General features: G+C 51.1%; 1 protein-coding gene across 2 annotated transcripts in view; it reads right to left on the bottom strand.

Moving 5' to 3' along the window:
* NAV2 (neuron navigator 2) overlaps positions 1-23,915 on the bottom strand; it is a 396,612-nt gene that overhangs the window by 12,164 nt on the left and 360,533 nt on the right. For both annotated transcript variants that reach the window (XM_061201526.1, XM_061201527.1), the window contains exons 26-36: positions 23,220-23,392; positions 16,113-16,266; positions 14,938-15,100; positions 14,096-14,196; positions 11,863-11,958; positions 10,012-10,180; positions 6,493-6,728; positions 4,034-4,188; positions 3,744-3,815; positions 1,887-2,083; positions 838-956 (exon numbers count right to left, since the gene is read on the bottom strand). In XM_061201526.1, the coding sequence (XP_061057509.1) occupies positions 838-956; positions 1,887-2,083; positions 3,744-3,815; positions 4,034-4,188; positions 6,493-6,728; positions 10,012-10,180; positions 11,863-11,958; positions 14,096-14,196; positions 14,938-15,100; positions 16,113-16,266; positions 23,220-23,392 (1,635 nt within the window). The remainder of the gene's footprint in view (positions 1-837; positions 957-1,886; positions 2,084-3,743; positions 3,816-4,033; positions 4,189-6,492; positions 6,729-10,011; positions 10,181-11,862; positions 11,959-14,095; positions 14,197-14,937; positions 15,101-16,112; positions 16,267-23,219; positions 23,393-23,915) is intronic.

The raw sequence follows: 23,915 nt of genomic DNA, 5'->3' as shown, positions 1-23,915 counted from the left end.
CCGGCTGTCAAGCTGGTTCCTGGACTATTCAGCCGTGCGTGATGCCTGCTAATTACTCAGAGTGGTCCTGAAAGCCGACAACCTTCTCAGGCCATCTCCAGACTCAACAATAAAACTGTTACAATCTCCAATTTACTGCTAAGCTCCTAGCATTAGCCCCTGGGTTGAGTGAGAAGTGAAGGATTTGGGCTTTCCAGCTGCAGCAGGGCAGGAGGGATGGGCAGCCACGTGGGCCCAGGGTCACCTGTGAGGGGTCCTGGCGTCAGGCAGCGAGTGCCATGGGGCTTAGGGCCAAGAACCTGAGGCCTGGATGCAAATCCCAGATTCTTCAAGTTCCACTTCCTCACCTTGGACAAATCACTTATTCACTCTGAGCCATAATTTTCTCTTAAAAAATGGGGATAAAACCAAAAAATCTCTGCCTAACCCCAGGAAAAATGCAGAGCTTGAACCAAATAGCAGCTGCTTTGCAAACTGTGAAGTGACATATTCCAGTTCTTGTGCACTCACTAGGCACTAGGCACTTGATGGCCATGATGTCACTGAACCCTGGCAATAACTCTTTGTGGCACGGTACTATCGTTCTCTCTTCCATCGATGAGGGCACTATGGCAGAGAGAGGCTGGATGACTTGCTTAGGGTCACACAGCTAACAGTGGCAGAGCCAGGATTTGCAGCCCAGTGTGTCTTACACTGCGCTAGACGGATGGCTTCACAGGTGAGGGCTTGTCACCTCACGTCAGTCAGGTTTCTGAAGAGGGAGATAAAGACAACCCTTCTGGTCACTAGAACAGGCCCTCGAACTTTGAGGAGGTCAGTGGGCAGTGTGCTTCTTACCTGGAGTCCTTCTCTGACGGCTTCCAGGAGATACGGGATGATTGAGTAGTTCCACAGGTCGGTGAACCACACCCTGGAACCGTCCACGTCGATGGGGCACGACAGGAAGAGCCGGGGGCCTGGGGACCACAGGGAACTCAGTCAGACTGAAACGGGGGGGCAGGAGAAGCCAGCCCGGGCACCCCTCACAGGAGGGACCTTGCATTTTCTGAGCGAGAGCGGAAACACCAACTACCACGTGGTGGGCACAGAGCAGGATGCTTGGGCTCCCTAACCCCACCCTGGGACCGCGCTCCTCTCGGGAATCACCCCAAAGGGAGGCGAGGCTTTATGCAGAAAGATGTTCATTGAGATATTATTAGTCCTAACCTTTGCAAATGGAAGCACAGTAGATGTCCGAGAGAACAGAAACAGTTAAGGAAGTGACGGTGCACCCACATTTGATTATTTCGCAGAGTAATTATTTTGCAGAGCAATACAGAATGCTCATGAGACAATTTGAAGTGAAAATAAAAAGAACATACCGTATGTACACTATGATTGCAACTACATGAAACATGTACGGACAAGGACAGAAAAAATAAGCTCAAATTACAATGATTACATCAGGATGGTGGGATGACCAGTGATCTTTTTTTTTTCTCTGAAGCTTAAGCTTTAGGGATGTCGATAACATTATTTTATTTATAAAGCAAAGCCAATCCCACAGGGTGGTTTCCACCTGGGGGAGCCTCGGGGTGGGGGCCCCTCACTGAGCCCACAGTTTCTGCACCAGCCTGGGGCTGGACATTTGTCTCTGCTGCTTATCAGCCCCAGAGCTTTGGGCAGGAGAGAAGGGCAGAGACAGCCCCGGGACGTAGATGCAGGGTGGCCCGGGGTCTGTCTAGGCTGTGCCTGTCCTTCTGTCCCCTTCTCTATCCATGGGGCCAGTGCAGCATCCAGCTACCAAAGCCCAGGGACAGCCATCCGAGGAGGCCAGAGCCCCAGGAGCAGCACTTCCCTCCCCTGCCAGCCCGCCTGTCGGCACCCACCCGGCCTCCCCTCCCTACCTATGGTGACGTCCGAGGAGCTGTGAGCCTCCAGGAAGCGGTTGAGGTGATGCCAGACCTTGGGAATCCAGTCGATGATTTTTACGAGCTCCATGTTCCGTACCCGCCCACCGATCTCCGTCTCCATGAGCTTCCGTCTCAGGAACCGGCCCAGGAAACCCTTCACGGGCTCCGTGTGGTTGGCACAAAGCACCCACCTGGAAGAAGTCAGGAACACTTTTCCATGACAAAGACTATGGCCAACCTCACAAACCAAAGCTCACTAGAGCTGGAAGGTGCATATGTTAATACTCAAACTGGACCCTTCTGAACACTGCACATATATCAATTCACAACTCCTCACAGCAACCCTGTGCCATAGATATGATCGCCACCCATTTTACAGGTAGAAATTCTGAGGCACAGACAGGTTATGTAACTTGTTCAAGATCAAACAGCTAGTCAACAGAAGAGCTAAGATTAGAACCAAGACAGTCCAACTCCATAGGCCGAGCTCTGACCACTGAGCTAACTGCCCCTTGTGCTTGTGACGGGTTCCGTGCTGGGCTGTGGGGCTGTAACAGTGACTCAGACACAGTCCCTGTTCCCCAGGAGCTCACAGTCTAGCGGAGGAGACAGATAAGAGGAACGAGAGATGACGAAACCTGGGGAATCAAGGAAGGCTCCTCAGAGGAGGGGACATCTGAGCTGAGACCAAAGGAGATGAATGGAGCAGCCACATGAGGCAAGGCAGGAGCAGGGGTCGGGGCGGCAGTGGGGCGGGGTGGGTGGAGAGCATGCTGCCGCATCTGCAAAGGCATGAGCAGCAGTGTGGGGTGTTTGGGGAAACTGCCAGAGGTTCAGTGTAACCAGAGTTTAGACTTGACCTGCCAACCTAAGGGGCCTGGATTTCATTCTGGAGGCAATGGGGAGCCATTGAAGGACTTCTTGCATGAGGATTTACAGTCAGATTTGAATTCTAGAATGTTCACTCCGGTTGCCATTGGCACAGAGGATGGCCTGCAGGGGGGCCAAGGGGCAGGCAGGCATACTGGTTAGAAAATGACTGCAACAGTGTGTTGGGAGATGATGTGGCAGGAGCAGAAAGCAGGGGGGGGAAGAGGAGCAGAAAGGTCTTGAGGGACGTTCAAGAGAAAGCATGGATAAGACTGGGACAGCCTGGATGCAGAGGTGACCCATGATCTCAGTGACCTGGCGGAGCTGGTATTTCTCTGATAACTGCAATTCAGGTCTACTTTCAACAGGGTTGCCAGCAGAATGGCCATGAAAATGAGCCAGGGGGGGTCTCACCCCAGGAGACGGCTGTTCATCCTCACCTAAGGCCCCAGGCAGGGGAGGAGTATATGGAGTCAGCTGAGTGTCAGGACTGGGCAAAGGGCATTTCGCAACGGCAAGGCGAGAGGCCACACAACCTAGCATGGCAGAAGTCCCACACCCCAGCAGTGGGGTAGCTCGGTACGGGGCTGGGGCAGAGGGCTCATGGCAGCTGGAGCTCGAAGGCCACAGACTCTGCTCCATGAAGACATTCATAAGCAGGAGCTTTCACTGCTCATGTCTACTTGGGACAGACAGACGTGCCATTGGTGATGTGCAGGGTTGCATGATGACAGTCCCTGCCCAGAGCTGCCTCCAGGGCACTGCTGTCCCAGGACTTAGCATCAAAGAGATTTGGGTGCAAGTCAGCCCTGCCATCGACTGGCTGTGTGACCTCACACAAACCACTTAATTCTCCCCACTTGTAAACTGAGAATGATAAATTTAACGACTTGAGGCTTTTGTGAGAATCAAACGAGTGAAGCTGGGAAAAATGCTCACAGTTCCCGGCATATAGCAGGTACTCAAAAAGTGACTCCTTACCTGAAGTTATGATGAAGCTGCAGGTTGGGAGTAGAAGAGGTAGCCTGGTTCATTGTGCCAATTATATAAGGGCTGCGGGGGAAATGAAGGATAAGAGAGCTGGAGAAGGTGTCGCAGCGTCCCAGGGCATCTAAGGGCCTAGGTAGATGGCTGCTGGCTGCTGCCCCTCCCGCCATGAGACCCCAGCCCTATCCCCCCCCCCAGCCCCTCCCTGCCACGTGCGTGCAGCGCTCCTACCCCCTGTAGCACGCGTCTCTCCCAGGGGCCACGAGGTCCAGAGCTGCCTTTACCATTTGTGGTCCTTGCAGTTGAGCAGCCCGTTGAAGATCTCGCCCAGGGAGCTGACATGATGCAGGTTGTCCAGGATGATGACCAGAGGCATGTCCACAGCGTTGTTCTCGCTGGCGCACTGGTCGGCGAGGTTGGACAGGTACTGGCGCAATTCCTGCGGAGGCCGGGCAGGAATCAGTGGGTGAACGCCCCCAGGAAGACGCACGTACTCGGGGCCTTCCCCTGCCCCGGGCCGGCACCGGCAGAGGGGCCCTTCCTGAGGCCTCGCGGTAACCGGTGCTGAGTGCCTGCCCCCTACAGGGCGTCTGCCTGGGCGCAGGGGGTGCGGGTGGGGGAGTGGTGAGGAAGGCCTGGGCCCTGGCTTCTGGAATTCACTAGGCAACAGAAAACCTGGGCAAGAGGAGGCACCATGGGGGTGCCCAGGCATGGTGCTGTACCAGCTCCAGCACTCTCTAGAAGCGCTACTATTTCTTACTCTGCCAACCTCCCAGGAAGCTCCTAAGGGCAGGTGCCTCATACATCTCTCTACATCCACAGCACTGCCTGAGAGCCATCTACACAGAAGTCCTTGATGAATCAGCACAGCAAAGGACCCCCTTTCCCCCAAACACATATATGTCCTGCTGATTAGTGCTGGGGCAGACAGACAGTGAATGGTGCAGGGGTGTGGTCTCCACGCATGGGGGGCCTTGGAAGGTCTGGGTGAAAGGGGAACCTTTGGCCTTAATTGTGAAGAATGGGCAGGGCACTGTTTGGAGCTGGCACTAGAACACAGCACGGCTGGGGCAAGGGGCACATCAGAAAAGGAAGAGAAAGAAGAATGTGCGATGGGGAAAGGCCAGAACGGTGAGCTAAGGGCCAGCCAGTGAACCCAGAACAACTTCCTGATGGTATTATCATCACCATGAAGATGGAGTGACCTTGTGCCAGGCACGGCTCTGGGACCTCACACATATGAACTTCTGTGCCCCACAATTTAATCCTCTGGGGTGGGCACTATGACTGTCTCCATGTTACAGATGAGGAAGCTGAGGCATCCCTCAGTCAGGTGAGCAGGCTGAGATGGCACAGAGGGTCGGCAGCAGGGCTGGATCTGGACTCGGTATGGGCGCCTCCCCATGCCACTGTCCTGCACGCTGGCCTGGATGCTCGGGGGGGTCATATCTCCTCTGCTTCCCACACACACACACGCCTCCCTTTTAAGTCAAAATGTGGCTCTTAGCAATAGAAGCAGCCCAATTTTTAAAGTTACTAGTTATTTTTCCTTTTAGCTCCTCTCCACTGTGGGTTCTTGGCCTCTGGCACCTGACAAGGCCACGGATCCTGAGGCTTGGAGCCCTCTCTTCCTTATGCAGGCTTGCAGGGTATAGTTGGGGAGCTGTGCTCTGTACAAGGGTGCCTGGCCAAGGGGAGTGAGTGGGGGCTGAATTCAAGCCTGGCTCGACCTCCAGCCACGTGCCTAGGATCCTTCTCTACCTGGTCCCGGGAGAGGGCGCCTTTCCTGAGCTTATTCACAGAGGATCTTGGTACAGGGGCTCTGACCACTTCCCGTAGTCCTGCCCTTGTGTCCACGTCACTTGGGGAACTTGTGGTGCAAATTCCCAGCCCCACACAACCTACTGAAACAGATCATCTGGGAATGAGGTCTGGGAACTGCATCTTCAAGGATGCCAGGTGATTCTTAAGATGAAAGAGTTACTTCCAATTCACCTTTGACTTCCTGGCCCCTTTGGCCAGAGTGAATCACCCATCAACAACCACTGCATGGATAATGAATAAGTTTGAGAAAACACCTCATAACCCTAGGCTGGGACTAGGTCAGGCTGTCTGAACATTTCCACTGCTCCCTGTGAGGCAGGATCAAGCCTGTTTGCTGGCTCTGGGGTCTAAGACATCGACTTGAGCTCCGGTCTACTGCTCAGTACTATCTGAGTGGCTTTAGGTACATGGTCATCTGCCTCGAGCCTCAGTTTCCTCATCTGTAAAATGGGATTGTGACAACTACTTCCTCGAAGGTCCTTCTGTGGGGCGTTCAGTTTGCTGCTCCCAGGATAAGCAGTCTGCACATGTGAGCTGTTGTTGTTCTTATTATTGTTGTTCCACAAAAGAAGGTTTTGTTCTGGAAAAACAAGAGAACCTGGTAGGCACGTGATGAATTTTTGGTAAACTGAAGTGGAAGCATCTGGGTTGACCTTAAAGAACTACCAGCACTGAGCATCGTGCCCAATTCACAGCGGGGAAGTAAGAAATGAACTACATCGACTTACACATGGAACTCCTTGCTGGGAAGTTTTGGGTCAAAGCCTTCCTTTCTGCTAGTTCCATTCTGACCTCCTTCCCCAGGCTTTTATAACCATCAGAGGTGAGCATTGTAGGAAACGCTGCTTTGCCATCACGGGGGTGGTGGCATCTCTAGTTCTCAAAGGGCTAAGCAGCAGCCTCTGAACGACCTCCTCACCTTGCTGGACTTGTGGTCCACATTGAAGGTGGCGATGACCCCGTCTGTCAGCTCCCGTCCCTCCCGGAGCACCAAGTACTCTGACAGCCGGTTGGCCAGGTAGGTCTTCCCAGTGCCGCTGGGCCCAGAGAGGATGATCCGCCGGTGCTCCACCAGCAGGGAGACATAGCGCTGCAGGATGGGCTTGGGGATCAGGGACTCGAACACCAGCGAGTCCAGGCTGTTTTCCGCGAGCCCTGTGTTTGAGAGAGGAAGTGTTCGCAGCCCTGCAGAGAGGGTGGCTCTCTGTGCCTGCCCACCTGGGACTGCCAAAATGCAAGGCTATCCCTTTCCTGGGCGGCCCCGTCCACCCAGGGACACCGCAGGCTCCCTTCACCAGCACCATGTGCTCTGACTCCTGGCTTGGCTGACTGCCCCACACACAGATTCACCTTTAACATCTGGCCCCTCAGTCCTCATCCATCCTCTGTAGAATTCATAAGACTCTGAGCCCTACTTGTCTTTCTGGATTTACCATTACCGGTGGTGTTGGCTCAAACCAAACGTGAATCTCCCGTGTCCACCCAGACCCTGGGGCTGCCTCTTCACCCTGTTTTTTCCTGCATGCCAGGTGCCGCTGCTGTCCACACTCAGATACACCATGAAGGTATCAACACTTTATCGTTAAAATGAGGAAAAACGCAAGGTGGGACCATTTGATTTGGGGATGTGAATACTGGCAGACCTAGGCTGAGCCTCTCCAACAACAAGAGGAAACATCTTTCCCCCTCCCTGCCTGGGACAACTTCATTACTCAGGGCTGTTGGCTTTACAAGAGCTGTTTTCTTCATATCATTCCCAAGAGAGGATCCAGCCAAGGTTACTTATCCAGAACCTAAGGCAATTCTATTAAAAAAGCACCTCAAGAAACCACTATATGTAGGCAAAAAATAAACTGAAAAGCACTTATTCTGTTTTACAGTAGCATCTTCCATCCACATAATTAATTCACTGCAAACAGACCCCCCTAACGCATCTATACATTTGTTTCCAATCTTCCCCAACCAAAGATAGCACAGTGACTGTTCTAGAATCATCCTGATGAAGGATGCCAAATGAGATCTTCTGGGTACAGGCCTAAGACTTTCCTAGAACTGGTCTCAATAGAGCCTACACGGGCTCAAAGTTTGATGCAAAATATGGAGGATAGGGTCTCCTGTCTAAACTTAATAACAAACACGGGGCAGGGATTAAAACACACTGAAACCCCTCTCTTTGCATCTACGTTGCTGTCTCAGTCTCTTGTCAAAAACCCCCCTGGCAGTGACTACTTTGCAGACGAACTCACTTCAGAGCACACAAAGCCACAGCCCCTGCCCCGGTGCCACTGAAGTGAATCATCTGCAGCTCACGGATCTCTTTCAGCTCAAATCCTTGAGTGGTTTTTTTTTTTTTTAATTATTTATTTATTTATTTATTTATTTATGGCTGTGTTGGGTCTTCGTTTCTGTGCAAGGGCTTTCTCCAGTTGCGGCAAGCGGGGGCCACTCTTCATCGCGGTGCGCGGGCCTCTCACTATCGTGGCCTCTCTTGTTGCGGAGCATAGGCTCCAGAGGCACAGGCTCAGTAGTTGTGGCTCACAGGCCTAGTTGCTCCGCGGCACGTGGGACCCTCCCAGACCAGGGCTCGAACCCGTGTCCCCTGCATCGGCAGGCAGACTCTCAACCACTGCGCCACCAGGGAAGCCCCTTGAGTGGTTTTCAGCGCCTTGAAGGCATAAGTGTCAAGCACCACAGGAAAACAGAAGAGTCAGGTATCGCTTAAAAATAAACCCAAGCTGATCCCTAGAGATGCTAAAACAACTTGATGTGCTGAGAGCAGCACCAGCTAGGCTCCGTGGTGAGGTGGCCTGTTCGGGAAGCAGATAATCCTGTCGCTGTTCCGACAGAGGTTTGCTCTGGTCTCAGCAACGGGTCACTCCTTTTACCCTTCAGTGCTTGCAGCGCTCACCTGCTCGCCAGCGTGGATGAAACGCAGTTTAAAGTCATGGTGTATCAGGCTTTCCCTAAAGGGTTCTTGGAGTGGACAGCTGTTGTCAAAGTGTGCCTGGCAGCCCTCCCCTCCTTCCCCTTGTAGTGGGACTCTTCTTTCTTGCAAGGAGTTCATTCCAGCCGGTCCAAGCAGGGCTGACCCAGCACCTTCACCCACCAAAGGGGTGGGCTTGTGACCAGGCTGGGCCAAAGCCTCTCCCTGGTCACAACGACTGATTTGGTGATGAGCATTGGACCCATGGTGGGCCAGAATCACCCCTAAGAATTTCCTGTCACACTTGTCCAGAAAGACATTCTCTTTCTTCTAGGTTCCTAAGCTAGAAGGATGAATCTGGGCCATTCATCCGCTATGTGCAGAAAGCTCAAAAAATAAGCAAAGCCGAGGTAGGCCTGATCCTGATGGCACTGCTGGAGCACCTGGATCCAGCTGCGCCTGAAGCCCATACCTGGATCTTCCAGGTACCTGAGCCTGTATGTTTCCTTTTGGCTAAAGCTAGTTTTGAGTAGGTTTCTGTCACTTGCAGCCCAAGGCCACAATTATGGAATGCCAACAAGATAAGGCTATGTGTGAGGCTCCAACAGGAACATGCTACTGGTCACCAGGGAAGCAAGATCTTCATTCCTGCTGATGAGGAATGTTGGGGTGCTTTTAGAAAACCTCCCAGTTAGGAAACAAAGTTTGCATCAAACAACCCCAAAACTACAGTCAAGATTAATGCCTTACAGGGAAGAAATAAGATACCGTGAAGGCTGTGCTTAGGACAGTGTTTAGCAATCTCTTCTTTAAGTGGTTCATAAAATATAGGAAAAAGGGGTTTTGCAGTCAAATGCGTTTGTGTCAGACTGGATCACACAGCTTTTTTAATGGCAAGAGTCAGGACATTAAAGGACAGAGGCTTTAGAGAACCTGTATGGGAATAACGATGCCGGACTTATTTGGCCATGAAACTTTTTTTTTCCCCAAAAAATACTTTGTGAGTCTAAAGTTCCACAGAACTTTAGCCTCGGGCGTAGCCTCCCTAGGTGATGAGGCAGTTGGAAGCTCGAGCAGCATCGTGCGTGGGCAGGAGCTTCATTGCTTCCGCAGGGTGCTCCGAGCAACTCCCCTTTGGCCCACAGCGCATCGTGGTTTCCCATCTGTAGAATGGGTCTGCATCCAAGGCTCGTCGGCAAGAGTAACTCACTGGTATCAGTGGAGCCCCGTTTCAACAGGGTTATTAAGATTCCATCATCTCAGAGTCATAAGGCTAATGGCACCTTTTGTTAATGTAATTTCAGCAATAAACTAAAATTATTTGTTTCCGACGGTCGCTGAAAAAGCTGAAGACTGTTCAACTTGCTTAGGTAAGAGTAACTGTGGTGGACGGGGAAAAAAATACAACCCACATATACGTGCACAAACAAAATAATGGCCACAGGTTCCCGTGCCCAGTCACAGAACAAAACCTACAGTTCTGGAAGCTCCCACCCCTGCAATGGGCTGGATTACCTTTGACGGTCACAGAGATGGTTGTATTCTCTCCAACCAGGTAGCCACAGGGAAGAAGCTCGGGGGTCTCGGAGGTGTTGCTGCGCTTGATGTCCCCAATGCTGTAGCCGAGGACACTATCAGAGTTCAGCCCCAGCTGATTCACGGGGTCGACGTGTATGATGTACTCCTGGACAAAATAAAATAAAGACCCCGTCAAAGATGTGGCGAAAAATCTGCGCAAGACTCACGTCTTCACTGGGTGATTTACGATCATCTTCTCCTCTTTCCCAGCTGATGCCTGAGTTGAAATCGAGCTGTGGAACGAGGGGCAGAAGAGCTGACTTTCTCTGGAGAGGACGCCCTGGTATCACAGGCCCCTTAAGGTACAGATTTATTCGGTTAGTGATGGGAGGGTGGGAAACCCTAACAAGATGGTGAACATTTAGTCTGGATGAACCAAGCATGGAAAAGTTAAGCTGCTATTCCTATAAGTTCAGCTGAAGTCTTAAAGACATTGGGGCCTGTGAATGGTGCTGGAAAATGCATGAAAAATTAATTCTGACAAGAAATCTCTCCACCAGCCCTTTCTTTTGGTTCAGGTCAAAGGCCATATAATGACAAAGGGAACAAAACCCCGGGCTGCTAGAAAAAAAGCAGCTTAGAGTTTTAAACAAACAAACGTGTGTTTAATTTGGAAAGTGTTCCATCTTAGATGAGTGACTGGAAGGTTTTAGGTCAGTGAACTTGGAACGAAGTCCATGGGCTCTGTGGTAGCCACACGACTGAGGTGGAATCCTGATAACAAGTCTCTACCTTTAATGGTCTCACTTCCTCACATGTGACGCCTCACAGGCTCTTTTCAGCCCCAACTGTGGTCTTTCTAATCCAGGGATGTCCCAACTGCCCATCAGCAGAGATAAGGTTTCGGCTGGGGCAGCAGGCTTGGTCTGCTCTAAGCCATTCCTGTCTCTCACTCCGTCTCATTTCTACAGACTGGCCTGTCAAGATGGGAAGCGAGCTTGGGTCAAAGAACAGAATTTTCTCTCTGTGAAGCCACCTGAGTCTAGATGCTAGGAGACTAGAGTATACTAGTTAAAAGTCAGGTTTTGATACCAGACCAACTCAACTAGACCAATGTGGTCTCTGACACAAAAAATGTGGGCTATTATTAATACTCAGGGGATGTGATTAATGAACACTTCTGGTTATTGACCTACTTCAGGTCAATAGAAAAAAATGTACCAAAAGCTTCTTTCAAATCACCCAGTACGTCAGGGTTCACCTAGATGCTCGTTAGTAATTTCTCCTGTGGCAAACACCCACTCCAGTGATGTGATTAGAATGAACAGAAAAGTAACTGTGCCAACAGCCTTGACACCAGCCACGGATCAGAAGTCAATGTCACGCATAGCACAAATCACAGAGTCTGAAGTGTTGGCATGGGACGCAGGGTAAGTTGGATCAAATCCCCCTACCAAAATGAAGGGTGGAAACATGATGTCGTAGCCCCAGAACACACGCTGCAAAACATACTCAACAGGACGCAATTCTAAGGTGAAGAGAATGTAGACATTAGCAGTTCACTGTGAGAGGCTCATATAATCGCTCAAGACCAGGGAAATGCCTCTCCCTGGCTGGCCAACCACTGCCAAGGGCAGATGAGAATAGTTGGTCCTGTTACCAGCCTATATTTACCATCCTCCTTCTGTTCCCTTGAGGGCCAGGGGACAAGTCCCAGCAACATAAGGATGTGGGAGAGGGGACAGGCCCGATGAATGACCAGGTTCGGGCCACAAACCGCCCTTTCCCTCCCGAGGCCCAGGCCCCCGCTCGGGTGCACTGCCGTAGCTGTCTTCACGAAGCACTTACTTTGAATAGCCGTCTAACCACCCCGTCGAGCACGTCCCACTTCGTCTTGCCACTAACTCCAATGCAGCCGATGAGGAAGAGGTGTGGTCTGGAATCCTAAGGGCAAGGAAATGTCCGCAGGTGAAAAACAGGTGGCTCCTTTCTGACTCAGGTTAGCAGAGGACTCAGATTGTCTTAGAACTCCGCCAATGGTTTGAGAGGGGAAGAAAAGTCCTATTTGTTTTAACACCAGATGTAACTTGGACTGAATGTAATGGTCTTAAACACTTTCCTCCCCTATTGCTAAAACAGCAACCCGTGGGTTAGGAAGAGAGGATCTCCTCTCTGGAATCTAGAACCTTCTACCGACTGTGCACCTCATATGGTATGTAGATCACACATCCTTTGCGGGGAATGCTCTCCCCTCTCCTTTCTGCCATCTCTCCCTTTCCAAACCTTGCTTACCAACTCACCTCTTCCAGGAAGCCTTCAATGATCAACCCACTAGGCTCAGAGCTCACATTGCTTCAACAGTTCTGTACACAACTTATATGATGATATATTCTGCACTTGTTTATTTTTAGGTATTTGTCTTATTTGTCTATCAAGTTTGTCTCCTTGCTTGATCTTAAATTCCTTCAGGATGTTTTTATTTTTTCTTTTCCGTTTTTTAATAGTATTGATTTCTTTTCTTCTAATTAAAAGTTAAAACACGTCTAATTCAGAAAACTAGTAAAACTCCAGGAAATTCACAAAAAATAATCTTAGTTCTACTTCTTTTGCCTCTGTGCCCACAGGGCTCTGCATTGTGGGGGCTAACTGATCACACTGATTAAAGGAAACTAATAGAACATTCCATTTTGTTTGGTTTTAAAATATCTGACATGCTGATAAGAATACAGAATTAGGAGAGTGGAGGGAGGTGGGGAGAGGAGGGGTATTTGGCGGTTAAGCAAAATCAGCAGAGAAAAGAGCAACAGTCTTGAAGTGAGATGATCTGGCCCCATCACTTGCCTTACAGCCTTAGATAAGTGATGCTTGGGTCTTGGGCTTCTCAACTGTAAAATGGAGATGATAAAATCTGGGCAGCCAACCTCATCTGGATGCTGTGGTGATCCAGAACAAGACAATTTTGGAAAGTGACAGACTTTTGTAAAATGTAAGATCTATCTGTTTGTGTTGATGATCATTAGAATAAAATGCATTCACAGATACCACTCGCGTTTATTAACAGAATGTTATAAGAATGGACTTCCCCCTTGATAGTCTATCACTCTACCAGCTAAGCTCTGAAAATGGAACTATTTTTTGGATCGTTCTAAACTAGATCATGCTCAGACCCCTGGCAGCTCAAAATCCTGGGGCTACCCTCGTCAGTGAGACTAGACAGCCAGCCACAAAGTAGAATCCCCTGGCAGAGAAGTCTGGCTGCAGACGCTTTGTTTTGATGGGCACTGCGGGCTCCCAAGCTCTCAGAGCCTACGACAGCGTGTTGGCTAAAATACTCAGAACTAACAAGCAAACAAAAACCTCAAGGGACTTACATGAGGGGCTCAGGAGGTCTTTTCCCACTTATCTGAGAGATGGTCATTCTCAGCATCCTTTAGATTTAATTGACGACTAAAAATCAACTTTGACTGTCAACCCTTGCCCTCACCCTAAACAGTCTCTGACGGGGGTATGACCTCTAGACGCTGGAAGAGAAGAGAAACTACTCAGAAAACTCAGATTCCCCAGCCTCGGTGAGTCAGGGTGCCCCACCATCTTCACTGCTAGCCACCTGTGTGCTCCTGGGCTTGACCACCTCTACCTCCCAGTTTCTACTTGGTCAGCAGGCTCTGACGACTGGATTAAAACAGGTGCTCTTGGTCGGACGAATCTGGGTGGCTTACTTCTGTACCTTCCGTGCTAAATGTGCTTAGCTGCCTTTGAAGTGCTTTGGGAATATACTAAATTCAGAAAAGCCGTTTCTGACTGATGTTAGCGTTTAGTTAGATACTTGAAAGTGGTGCAGTGTGGACCATCTTTAGAACTCTTTACACACTTTTCAAACACGAGAGACAGGGAGGGGCCGTTGGCTCACTTTCACGGTGTCAAAATGCTGCTGGGGAGTAGGGTTAGTTAGGGAAAGCGTTAGTACTATTTCCAAATCACCTCAGAGCCTGAGGTGACGGGGCGTGATGATGGAATCGCTATGCTAGGTAGTTCTACCTGGGGAAGGGACAGGCCAAGCAGGGTAAGGGATCCAACTAACCTCCTTCCACTTCATTTCCTCCTGAAAGCTGACAACTATCTTAACATGCCTGCCTCCTTCCTTCCGAGCCGGGCATTCACCAGTGTCATCCAGCAACATGTCTGCGAATGGAAAACATCAACAGCCTTAGGCACATGGGGACAGCAAAGCCGGCTTCCTGACACCCCCGCTGCTTGTCGGCACAGCAGCGGGACAAACCAGGTGTCGTGGTGCAGGGGAAGTGGGATGGGGGGTGGCGGGGTGAGAGGGCAGAATGGAGAACGCAACCACAGAAACCAACAGTGGACCAATCAAGGAGCCAGCGGGCTGACGATGTACCTTTGCCAAATGGAAGTGCGAGGGAGACTCAACCAAAATGACAGCAAGAGCAGCATCATGGATAATAAATCAAAGCATCAGCCTCGATATGCTTACACACAGACCTGTGTGATCTGCCTAGATCACATTCGCTAATTATCGAGCCAGCCTGAATCCAGCCCCAAGGCAGGAAGGTCATAAACCAAGCCAGCGTCCCAGTCGGCTACCAAGGGCAGGTGGGGCAGGGGGCGAGTGGTATGCAGCATACAGCTTGCAGGTCAGCCTCTCAAAATGGATCAAACAGAACTCAGCATGGTGGGCGAGGGGATCCAAGCTCATGGCTTGGAGAAGTTGGGGCGCTGGAGCAAAGCATGACAGCAGTCTAATGGCTGGGCTCATGTTGGTAGCAGACACACACCCACACACACGTACACCCTAAGCACACACACGCCTGCTGCCTCTCCATTTGATCTGCTGATCTGCTCATCTTGGGGCTCTTGCTTAGAGACCAGAGTGCCAGCTGCAGGCCCTGTGACGCCACTCACCCAGGCTGCTGGACTCAGCGAGGTTCAGGCTGTGCTGGGAGAGCCCCATGGACTGCCTTGGGGAGGTGGAGAGGGACGCCTGGGAGGGCGCCCGGCTGCAGCCACTGCCTTGAGACTCCGACTTCAGCCGGTCGTTCTCAGCTTTCAGCTTCTCTATTTCACTCTGCGAAGGGTAAGGGAGAAGCTCACTTACTAGGCGGCTGCCATGCGAACAAGCCTTTCCTGGAGGAAGGATTTGAAAGTTCCCTGCAGGGATCAAGTGCATATCCCAGACATGGAGGCAGAATAAGTTACACCATCAGAGAGATTCAACAGTGGTCACTGCCTTTGCTGTATACACAAGACCTCTCTCTTTTGGGTTTTTTTTTTTTTTTTTTTTGGCTGTGAGGCATGTGGGATCTTAGCGCCCCGACCAGGGATCGAACCCGCACCGCCTGCATTGGAAGGTGAAGTCTTAACCACTGGACCGCCAGGGAAGTACCCCCACAAGACCTCTCTGGCACAGGAGGGTCCGAGAGCTGGCCTTTGACAAGACCTCAGAAATATTTCCCAGAATCTGGGTGGTAAGTGGAAAAAGTCTTATCTAGGAAGTTTGAAAACTCTGGGTTTCTCAACCCAGACCTTTACTGCAGGACTTCTCAGAGCCTTTAATAAGTTGGTATGCATTGTGAATCTGAGAGGGGCACATAGTGTGCAGCATTTCCCAAACATTTTTGATCAAGGAGCCTTCTTTTCACAGAGTTTCTTATGGAAAGAGCATTTCACGGAAACTCCTCTGGGAGACGCTGCTCTCCAGTGAAAGCCGATTTAGTAGAATCCACAGTGGTCTTTCATTCCATGAATATCTATAAAGAACCTACTATGTGTTAAGCACTGGTCCTACATCCAGAGAAAGGGATGCAAAACAGAATGGCTCAGAGACCCAAATGCCTTCAATCCGTGTCAAAAGGTGAGAGGGGCCATGGGAACAAATCTATAGGGATCCAGATGAGGGCACTACACTAACTCTTCCAGCTGCAGGACATGGAAAGGCTTGGCAGAGGAAGAGGCATCAGGCTGAGCCTCGAGGGAAGCTTCCGATCTAGATGTGCAGAAGGCTATCCCAGCGGAGGGCACGTGGCAGGGCCAGCTCCTCCCCGGGCAGCCTGGGGCTCAGCCGCACTCCCGGATCTCACCTGCATCCTGTTCATGGCCTCCCGCAGCTGGTCCAGCTGGTGTGCAGAGCTGAGGGCTTCCAGGCGGATGTCGGTCAGTTTCATCTCCTTGTCTCTCAGCTCGTTTCGGAGCTGCATGACCGTCTCGGCTTCACTATCCATGCACTCCGAGATGCTAGGGAAAGAGGAGTGTGACTGACCAACGCGGCTCTGAGTTCAGCTCCTTTAAGTCCCCCACTGACCACCACAGTCATCATCAGGTTTGTTAAAGAGTAACCCCGTATAACCAGCTGCCCGGTGCTTCCCGGAAGTGACAATATCAAAAGCACCTGAAATTCACAGACTTTATGACTTCTCTACACTCTTTCTTTGCAGAGCTCTGGCAATCTGAATGGCTCCGGTATGCCTTTCAGCCAAATTCCAGTGATCTAGGGATAAACAGGAGCCAGCAAAAGGGAATGGTAACCTTGGGGGTTTGAAACCCTCCGTGATGTGTACACAGCTGGGTCCCTATAAAGATACAACATGGCCCTTGATATCTAAACCCACTCAGAGAAATGAGGTCAACTGTCTGTTGTAAAGATTAGACACTCCAGGGTCAGACAGCTGAGGGTGATTTTTATTTGCCAAAAACAGGAAGAAACCTAAAGATACAGGTGGAAGATGCTAGTCTGTTTCTGGTCACATTCTAAAGCCTACTCCCCTAAAGGTGTCTAGAGAGAGAAACATTCTTTCATTCCCCCACCCCCCCATACTGCTTAATAAGCCCATGGCAAGGAAGAGAAACATCTCAGGTAGTTAGCAGAGAGTGATGCGACATGAAAGCCAAAATTTTATCTGAAAACATGTAACAGTGTAGTGAGCTGTCCTCCTTCCCCAGCTGGACACCAGATCAGGAGACTGTGGGACCCTGTGAGTCCCTCTGTTTTAAGAGGTGACCTTCCAGGCTGGGTTCCTTATTCGATTACTTAGGTTTGCCCTTCAGATACTGGCAAGTCAGCACAAACTGGAAGATCATAAAAGTCATGATGAATTGCAATGTTAGAAAAGATAGCTTCTATTAAAGAAAACAAAAAAAGAGTTCTGTTGATTTCAAAGATTATAGGAGCTGAGGTGTGGGGTGATCCAGAAGAGAAAGCTTTGACATTTCTTGGAACTAAAACAGAAAAAAGAAAGGAAAAAAAAGCCCAAGTTCATGAAGTTACAAAGCTGAAGCTGATTATCTCTGAACGACATGGTGAGCACGTGGTCTGTGCAGAAATAATCACTCGGGCCCTCTCTCCAGGACCCAAGTACTGGATCTGAGGCCAAACCAAACCTGACCTGTGAAACTGGGAGAGGGAGTGGAAATGTTAATTGCCAAAGGAGAACCATGATAATTGTTAAAAGAGATGTAATTGTATTTCAGGGGCAGAAAGGACTAGAAGAAAAATTTAACGCCTGAACAGCCAAATCTTTTTGTGGCTATTTTCTTGACCTGCACCCTGAACTGTTTTGAGAGATACAAAATCATCTCCTATTTTAAAAAGTTGTCAGCATCCAAGAAAACGTCTCCACTTCAAAATCTGAAACCTCCAACAGACCCTTGAAAAATCTTATAATTATTCCCATTTCATACCTATGAGAAACTGAAGCCAACAGATTTGGGACTAAAAGGGCTAGAGAGACAGTAATGTCTTTAGAAATCAGATCATCCTCTGCCCCCGCCAACCCCCCAGCTCTCTGTGCTTTGGATAGCCTGTGGTTTGTAGGGTTTAACTATACATTCATACTTTCTTTGGTTTGGGAGGTTTTTGAGGGGAGCTTGCAAAAACTGGTTCTTTCTTGGGAAAGGACTATGGTTTCTGGGTTTAAATGGAGTGTAAAGTCTGAACAAAATTCCACTGTGACATTCTGGTCTTAGCCAAACCATGTCCTGCATAGATCTCGAAGATTCCAGTTCACTGCAGAGAACAATCAGCTTTAGTCCACCCTGTCTGTCTGTCTGTCACATGGCAAGGCGCTTTGCTCCAGTCTCCTTCACGTGGCCTGTGCTTTTTCCCCCAGAAAGCTTTCTCAGCAAGAGAGACAACATCTCCTCCACACCCACTTTGTGGAATTTATCACATGGGTTACTTTGTGAAGCTTGGCCAAACAATGACTTTACAAAGGGAAGCAAACTAAAAGGAAGAAAGTCTGTCGGGAGTCCAAGGCCCTCCCGTGTCCCCCACAAATCGGCCAGTTCTCAGAAGCACAGCACAGCGAGGCCGCACAGGAGGGGTGTCCTACAACAGAGGTGATGTTGAAAACAAGCCCCAGCTAAGAGTTAGTCCCCCTGTGCCTACTGCCCAGGACAGAGCCTTCTCCCCTGGTTCTGCTGAGTCACTGATAATCACTCCCTGCGTGGCCCCTGGCTCCCCTAGGACCAGGGTTCTTCTCTGCCTCATTTTGTAGTATCTGATCACACTGATTGGCACATAATGTTTAGAATACATAGACCACTGCGTCAGGCATCTGCAGCGTATTATTTAACGTACTACGTACACTACTAACTTTCGGGAAGAGACACTACAATTATCTCCATTTTAAAAACGGGGAGGCTGAGACAGAAAGAAATTGACATGCCCATTAAAAATGTGAGAATCAGAAACAAGTCTGATGGGTCTGCTTAACTCCAGGGCGCAAGCTCCTGAACTTCACCCAGCAGGCATGGATGAACACACACTGGTCCCCTCTATGGACCACTTACTGAAGCAACCTGATGTTAATTTTTCCTACTCAGCCCCTAACCCTTAATTCCAGCATATTCCTGCCGTCATGCCCAGGAGGCAGGGCTGGGAGCATGCCTAACTTTACACACCCTAGTGTGGGAAACACTGCCTTCCCACACGGCCATTCCTTCCGCCCACAGGGTAGGAACTTTTCTGAGCCCCGACTCCTCTGCCTTTGGTTTCTTCTTTGAACGCCCTCTCGCGTCTAGTTCTGCACATTCTTACAAACCCTTCAAGGTTGGAAAGAAGCATTTGCTCTCTGCCCACGCTTTGGAAAACCAGACCCAAAGCAAACATCTCCAGTGTGCATGGATTCTGTGGAATGTCAGGAAAGGGCTGCCGAGCCAAAGGGTGGGCCCGCCTGCCCCCCAGTCCCTATGGGGAAAGTGGTTTGGGGGAGCGCTCCTGCTACAGGCTCCGGGAGCCCCATAGGCTGAATGCATCGCTCCTTGGCCGCCCGGCAGCTTCTGGCCCAGTGACTACTCCCGCCTCCAAACAGTTTCTTCTCTCTGCTCCTGGGTTTCCACCCACCTCGCTGGCTGCTCTACTTTCTCTTCCTGAACCTGAGATATGAGAGAGCCCCAGAGCTCAGTCCTTGCCCCTCTGCCTCTTCGCCATCTCCATTCAACCCTTTGGAGAATCCCTCCAGCTTCCCAGCTTTTGAAACCACCTCTGAGCCCACGTCTCCCAAATCTCCACCTCCAGGAACTCCAGGCTGGCTGGCATTTCCACAGGGATGTCTCCTAGGCATCTCAAACTTCACACGGTCAAACCAGAGCCGCTGATCCCCACCTGGCCCCGTGTGTGTCTCCCACTCATGCCAGAAACAACGCCGCCACACACCCAAGTCCTCGAGTGGCAAGTCTAGGAATATTCAAGGACTCTTCTTCTCCTTCCCTCACAATCCACATCACCATGTGCCCTCAACTTTCCTTCCAGAATATATCCTAAATCCATCCGGGACTCATCATTAGCATCAATCACTCATTCCACCTAATATCTGAATGCCTGCGAGACAGACCACCTACCTCCATGGAGCTTCAGCTGTAGACTGGGGGGGCGGGAGCAAAGAAAAAATAACCAAGGAAAAGCTCCACGGCAGGTGGCGATATTTGCAGTGGTGAAAAATAAAACGGGAAGAGGGCTGTTGGGAGTGCTGGCTGGTGGTGGGGTGTTTTAGGCAAGGTGCCTAGGCCAGGCCTTACTGATAGGGTAGTAACACTGAGCAGAGGCCCGGAGGAAGTGACTCTCTGGGGAGGAGCACACCAGGCAGAGGGCACAGAAAGGGCAGAAGGCCCGGGGAGGTGGGGCTGAGTGTGAGTGGCAAGTTCAAAGAACAGGAAATGGGCCAGAGCAGCTGGTGGGGAGAGTGGCCGTCAGCCTCTTCCATGGTCTCCCTCCCCCACTCCTGCTCCACGATGGTCCTTACCCCCTGAACAGAGACTCCCACCTTTGTGAAGCTAATTCAGATGATCTCACGTTCCTGCTGAAAACTCTCCAAAGCCTACTTATCACACAGGAAATCAGCCGCAAATTCACCTTGGCTTCAAAGCCTCACATGTCCTGGGCCCCGCCTCTGCACAGCAGGCCTTCCTTCCCACCACTTCCTCACGCGCCCGAGACGCAGCAGCCACACTGGCCGGCCCCCCCTTTCTCAGACACACCGGGCCTGCTTCTGGGTTCTGTCGGGAGGGCTGCCCTGCTTGCTGGCAGGCAGGGTCGGCCACGGGTTTACGACGGCCCACCTCCTTCCCCTCCCGGGCACACTCATGTCACGTCTTCCCGCCAAGGTCGGAAGCCCTGCTCAGCGGACTGTGGGAAGAGGCCTGGTCCATGACACACGCCTGCAGGGCCTCCACACTCTCTCCCCTCCCCGCCTGCTGGCTGGACACTCAGCAGAGGACACGGGCCCGCAGGACAGAGGGAGCCTCGGTGCCGGCATCACCACACGGCAGGCAGCCTGCCGATGAGGGATACCTGTGTTGGGTCTGGAAGGAAGCAGAGATCAACAGTCACAGGTAAAGGCGCTGACCTTTGCGACTGAGTTCGTCACAGCAGCTAGTGTTACCGACGAGAACTAGCCAGGGGTTCTTCCTGGCACACAGATCTCGGCTGAAACGTCATCTCCTCGGAGGGGCCTTTCTGGACTACCCCGTCTGCAGTTGCTGCCAAGGCACTCTGTATCCCAACACACTGTTTCAGTTCCCAGCATGAACGCTCGGCACTACCTGATTCTTCTAGTTTATCCAGCTTTATGTGCTTAATGCCCGTCTCTCCCCCTGACATATAGGGTCTACACCGGAGTTGGGACTTGATCGTCTCGTACACTGTTGTCACTGGAGCCAAGAACAGCGCCTGGCACGGAGCAGACCCCAGGAGTGGAATCAGCTCTACCTTGTCACGTCCCCGCAGGCCCCCCTAATCCCCAGGGGTGGTTAATATTCTCTTTGGTCTCTCCAGAACCGTCGTGGGTAGTGTCCTGCTCACACGGGCTGTCATATGAGAAGTTTATACCAACACATGAAGAACAGATGAGGAGTTCCTTTTTCTCCTGGCCAGGAAACACACAACTGGATTGAGATGCTCTGGGATGATGGCAGGTGAGTCACAGGCAGCTTGTCCTTTATTTACCTCTTGGGCACTCTTCAGGTCAAACAGGACTCACACTCCTGAACACTGGTCTCACGCCAGCACACAGGGCCTCAGGCGGGCACCGCACTCCAGCGCTCAGCGCTCCTCTCCCTCCCCCTGCTCCGGGTTTCGCCCTTGCCCAGAATGGAAGTGCCCGTCCGCAGGGCCTCCCTCTTACCAGGGTGCTCCCCGAGAGAAGAGGAGTTGCTGACCTAAGTAAAGCAGACACCCTGACAAGGCCATGCTTCACTGGTAGGTGGGTTCATAGAAAAGCCAGGGTTCTACGCTCTGTCTCCTTGCTTCCACTGCCTGTCTCGTGTGTAGTCCGTGCAGGCGACGTGCCACCAAGGCCCGGCCCACCCTCTCACCCGCGTTTCCTGCACCCGTCTGGTGAGCTGGCTTTGGGACGCTGGCGCAGGCTGCTGTCTTCTGCGGGCGGGCTGGCTGGCTGAGTGGACCTGGGGACGGCGCCACAGACCTGACCTCCTGAGATCGGAAGGAGGTTGCCCTGCATGCACGGGATCTGACCCAGCCCTCACGAGAACCCATGATGCAGATCCCGCTTTCACCGGTGAAGAAACTGAGGTGCCCACCACTACCCCACCCCCCTGTCCAACCCTAGCTCGCTGGCTGTTCTGACCCCAGCCACAGCGGTCTTCTTCTCCCAGGCACTATCTTATCTCGCGGGAACTGCCTTTGCAGACCCCTTGAGCTCTGGTTCCTCTTTCACTTCTCGCCTGGTTATGCCAAGGGCTCTGATGGAACTCAGCCCTAGCTCTGATTGCCCTATTGCAGGGGCAATCTTTTTCACCGCTGCAGGGAGTCAGCTGTGCCACCTTCTGAGCAGACACCTGGGTCCCCGCCTGGCTGTCCCAAGCCATTCCTGACCTCTTCTTGCCTCTAGATTCTCGGCCTCATGTTTTGAGATGGGGCACAGGACTGTCTCCCTGCGCCCTGATGGAACAGTGCTCAATGGGTGCTCGGTGGAAAGCACGGGAGGTTGGCTGGGCAAGAGCAGATGACTCTTCCCTTCTGTGTACCTCTCTGCCAAGGGCAACAGCACCTAAGCCAAGGCCAAGGGAGCAATTGCCTGTCTCACTCAACCAGCTGTGTTCCCAAAGGGCTCTGTACAAACAGACTCATTTACAGTCGACTGGGAGAGTTCATGGCGATGAATCACTCGACGAAATATAGAGCCCTTTGGTAAAGAGAACCGTCACTGAATTGCTCTGTTTTTTTAAACGTCTAATTTCTGAGTGCTGACCTCAGAGAAAGAGTCAACACTAAATGTTGATCAAAGAAGAAAAGTGTAATCTCTCTAAGCCCCGTCACCCAAGTGAACCAGAATTTCAGCCCAAACTGCCAACACTTATACCATCATCTCCCTGTCAGAGCACAACGGGCTGTAGCTCTTCACATGCACCTATCTTGTTCAATCCTTAGGATAGGATAAGGAGACAACCATTATCCCAATTTGACAAAGAAATGGAAACAAAGAGAGGTTAAGCCGTTTGCCCAAGATCAGCCAGCTAATTATGCACACCGAGGCCAGCAGAACAGAAACTCGTTTCCTTTCTCTTTTAAACTCTCTGGTCCTAAAACACCGAACGAATATGCACGGTCTTATGAACGCAAGACACAAAGGACCCCAAGGAACATAGCAGGACTCCTAGCCATTCCTATTGGAGAGGGTTCCCAGGGGCCAAAGATGTCATCTGACCAGAGTGACCCCGGCAGACAGACTTACAGAGAATTGGAGTGAGAGTTCCTCAGCAGGGGAGTGGAGCCCATGGAACCGTTGTGTGGTAACTTTGGTGAGGAAGGCAGAGAAGAATCCGTCATCTCCTCAATGTCTGAATGAGAGGATGCCGACTTGGGGGACTTCTTCTTCCCGAAGGCTTGCTTGAAGGAGCTGCGTAACTGAATACACAAGACCGTCAGCCTGGCAGGAGCTGAGACCACCCTTTAGGCCTCGGCAAAACGGAGACATGCAGAGAGAACAGCAAATTACTTCTCCCACGCTTTCCCCCCAACAAAGAAAAAGGTTCCCAACAGCTCTCTCGAATCAGTGCATTAAGGGAAGAAGAGTTATCTGGTGTTGACAGCTCAGGGGACTGGACCTGTGGATAACATTCCATGCCTACTCTTGGCTCAAGACTAGATGCCAACAGCAAGACAGAGCCTGGCTCAGCAGATGGATGTCGGGAGGAGGAGGTGACACAGCAACAAAGCGGGGTGCTCAGACACGGTGACGGATGCGGATGAGGTTAGTCATATCAATGGATGGGTTAGCTTGGTATCTGATATTCACGTTGGTCGTGCTTACCTCATTGACCTGCCAGAGAAAACGCAAGCAAAAATGGGGAAGGGGAAGGAAAAAAGACAATTTTTAACAGAGAAAGCCAGTGACAGGGAAAGCTTTGGATTTTTCAGACATGACATG

The sequence above is a fragment of the Eubalaena glacialis genome, chromosome 10 (genome assembly GCF_028564815.1).
Source record: "Eubalaena glacialis isolate mEubGla1 chromosome 10, mEubGla1.1.hap2.+ XY, whole genome shotgun sequence".
Lineage (NCBI taxonomy): Eukaryota > Metazoa > Chordata > Mammalia > Artiodactyla > Balaenidae > Eubalaena > Eubalaena glacialis.
The sequence above is the reverse complement of the archived record's forward strand: the minus strand, read 5'-3'. Positions and strand labels throughout refer to the sequence as shown.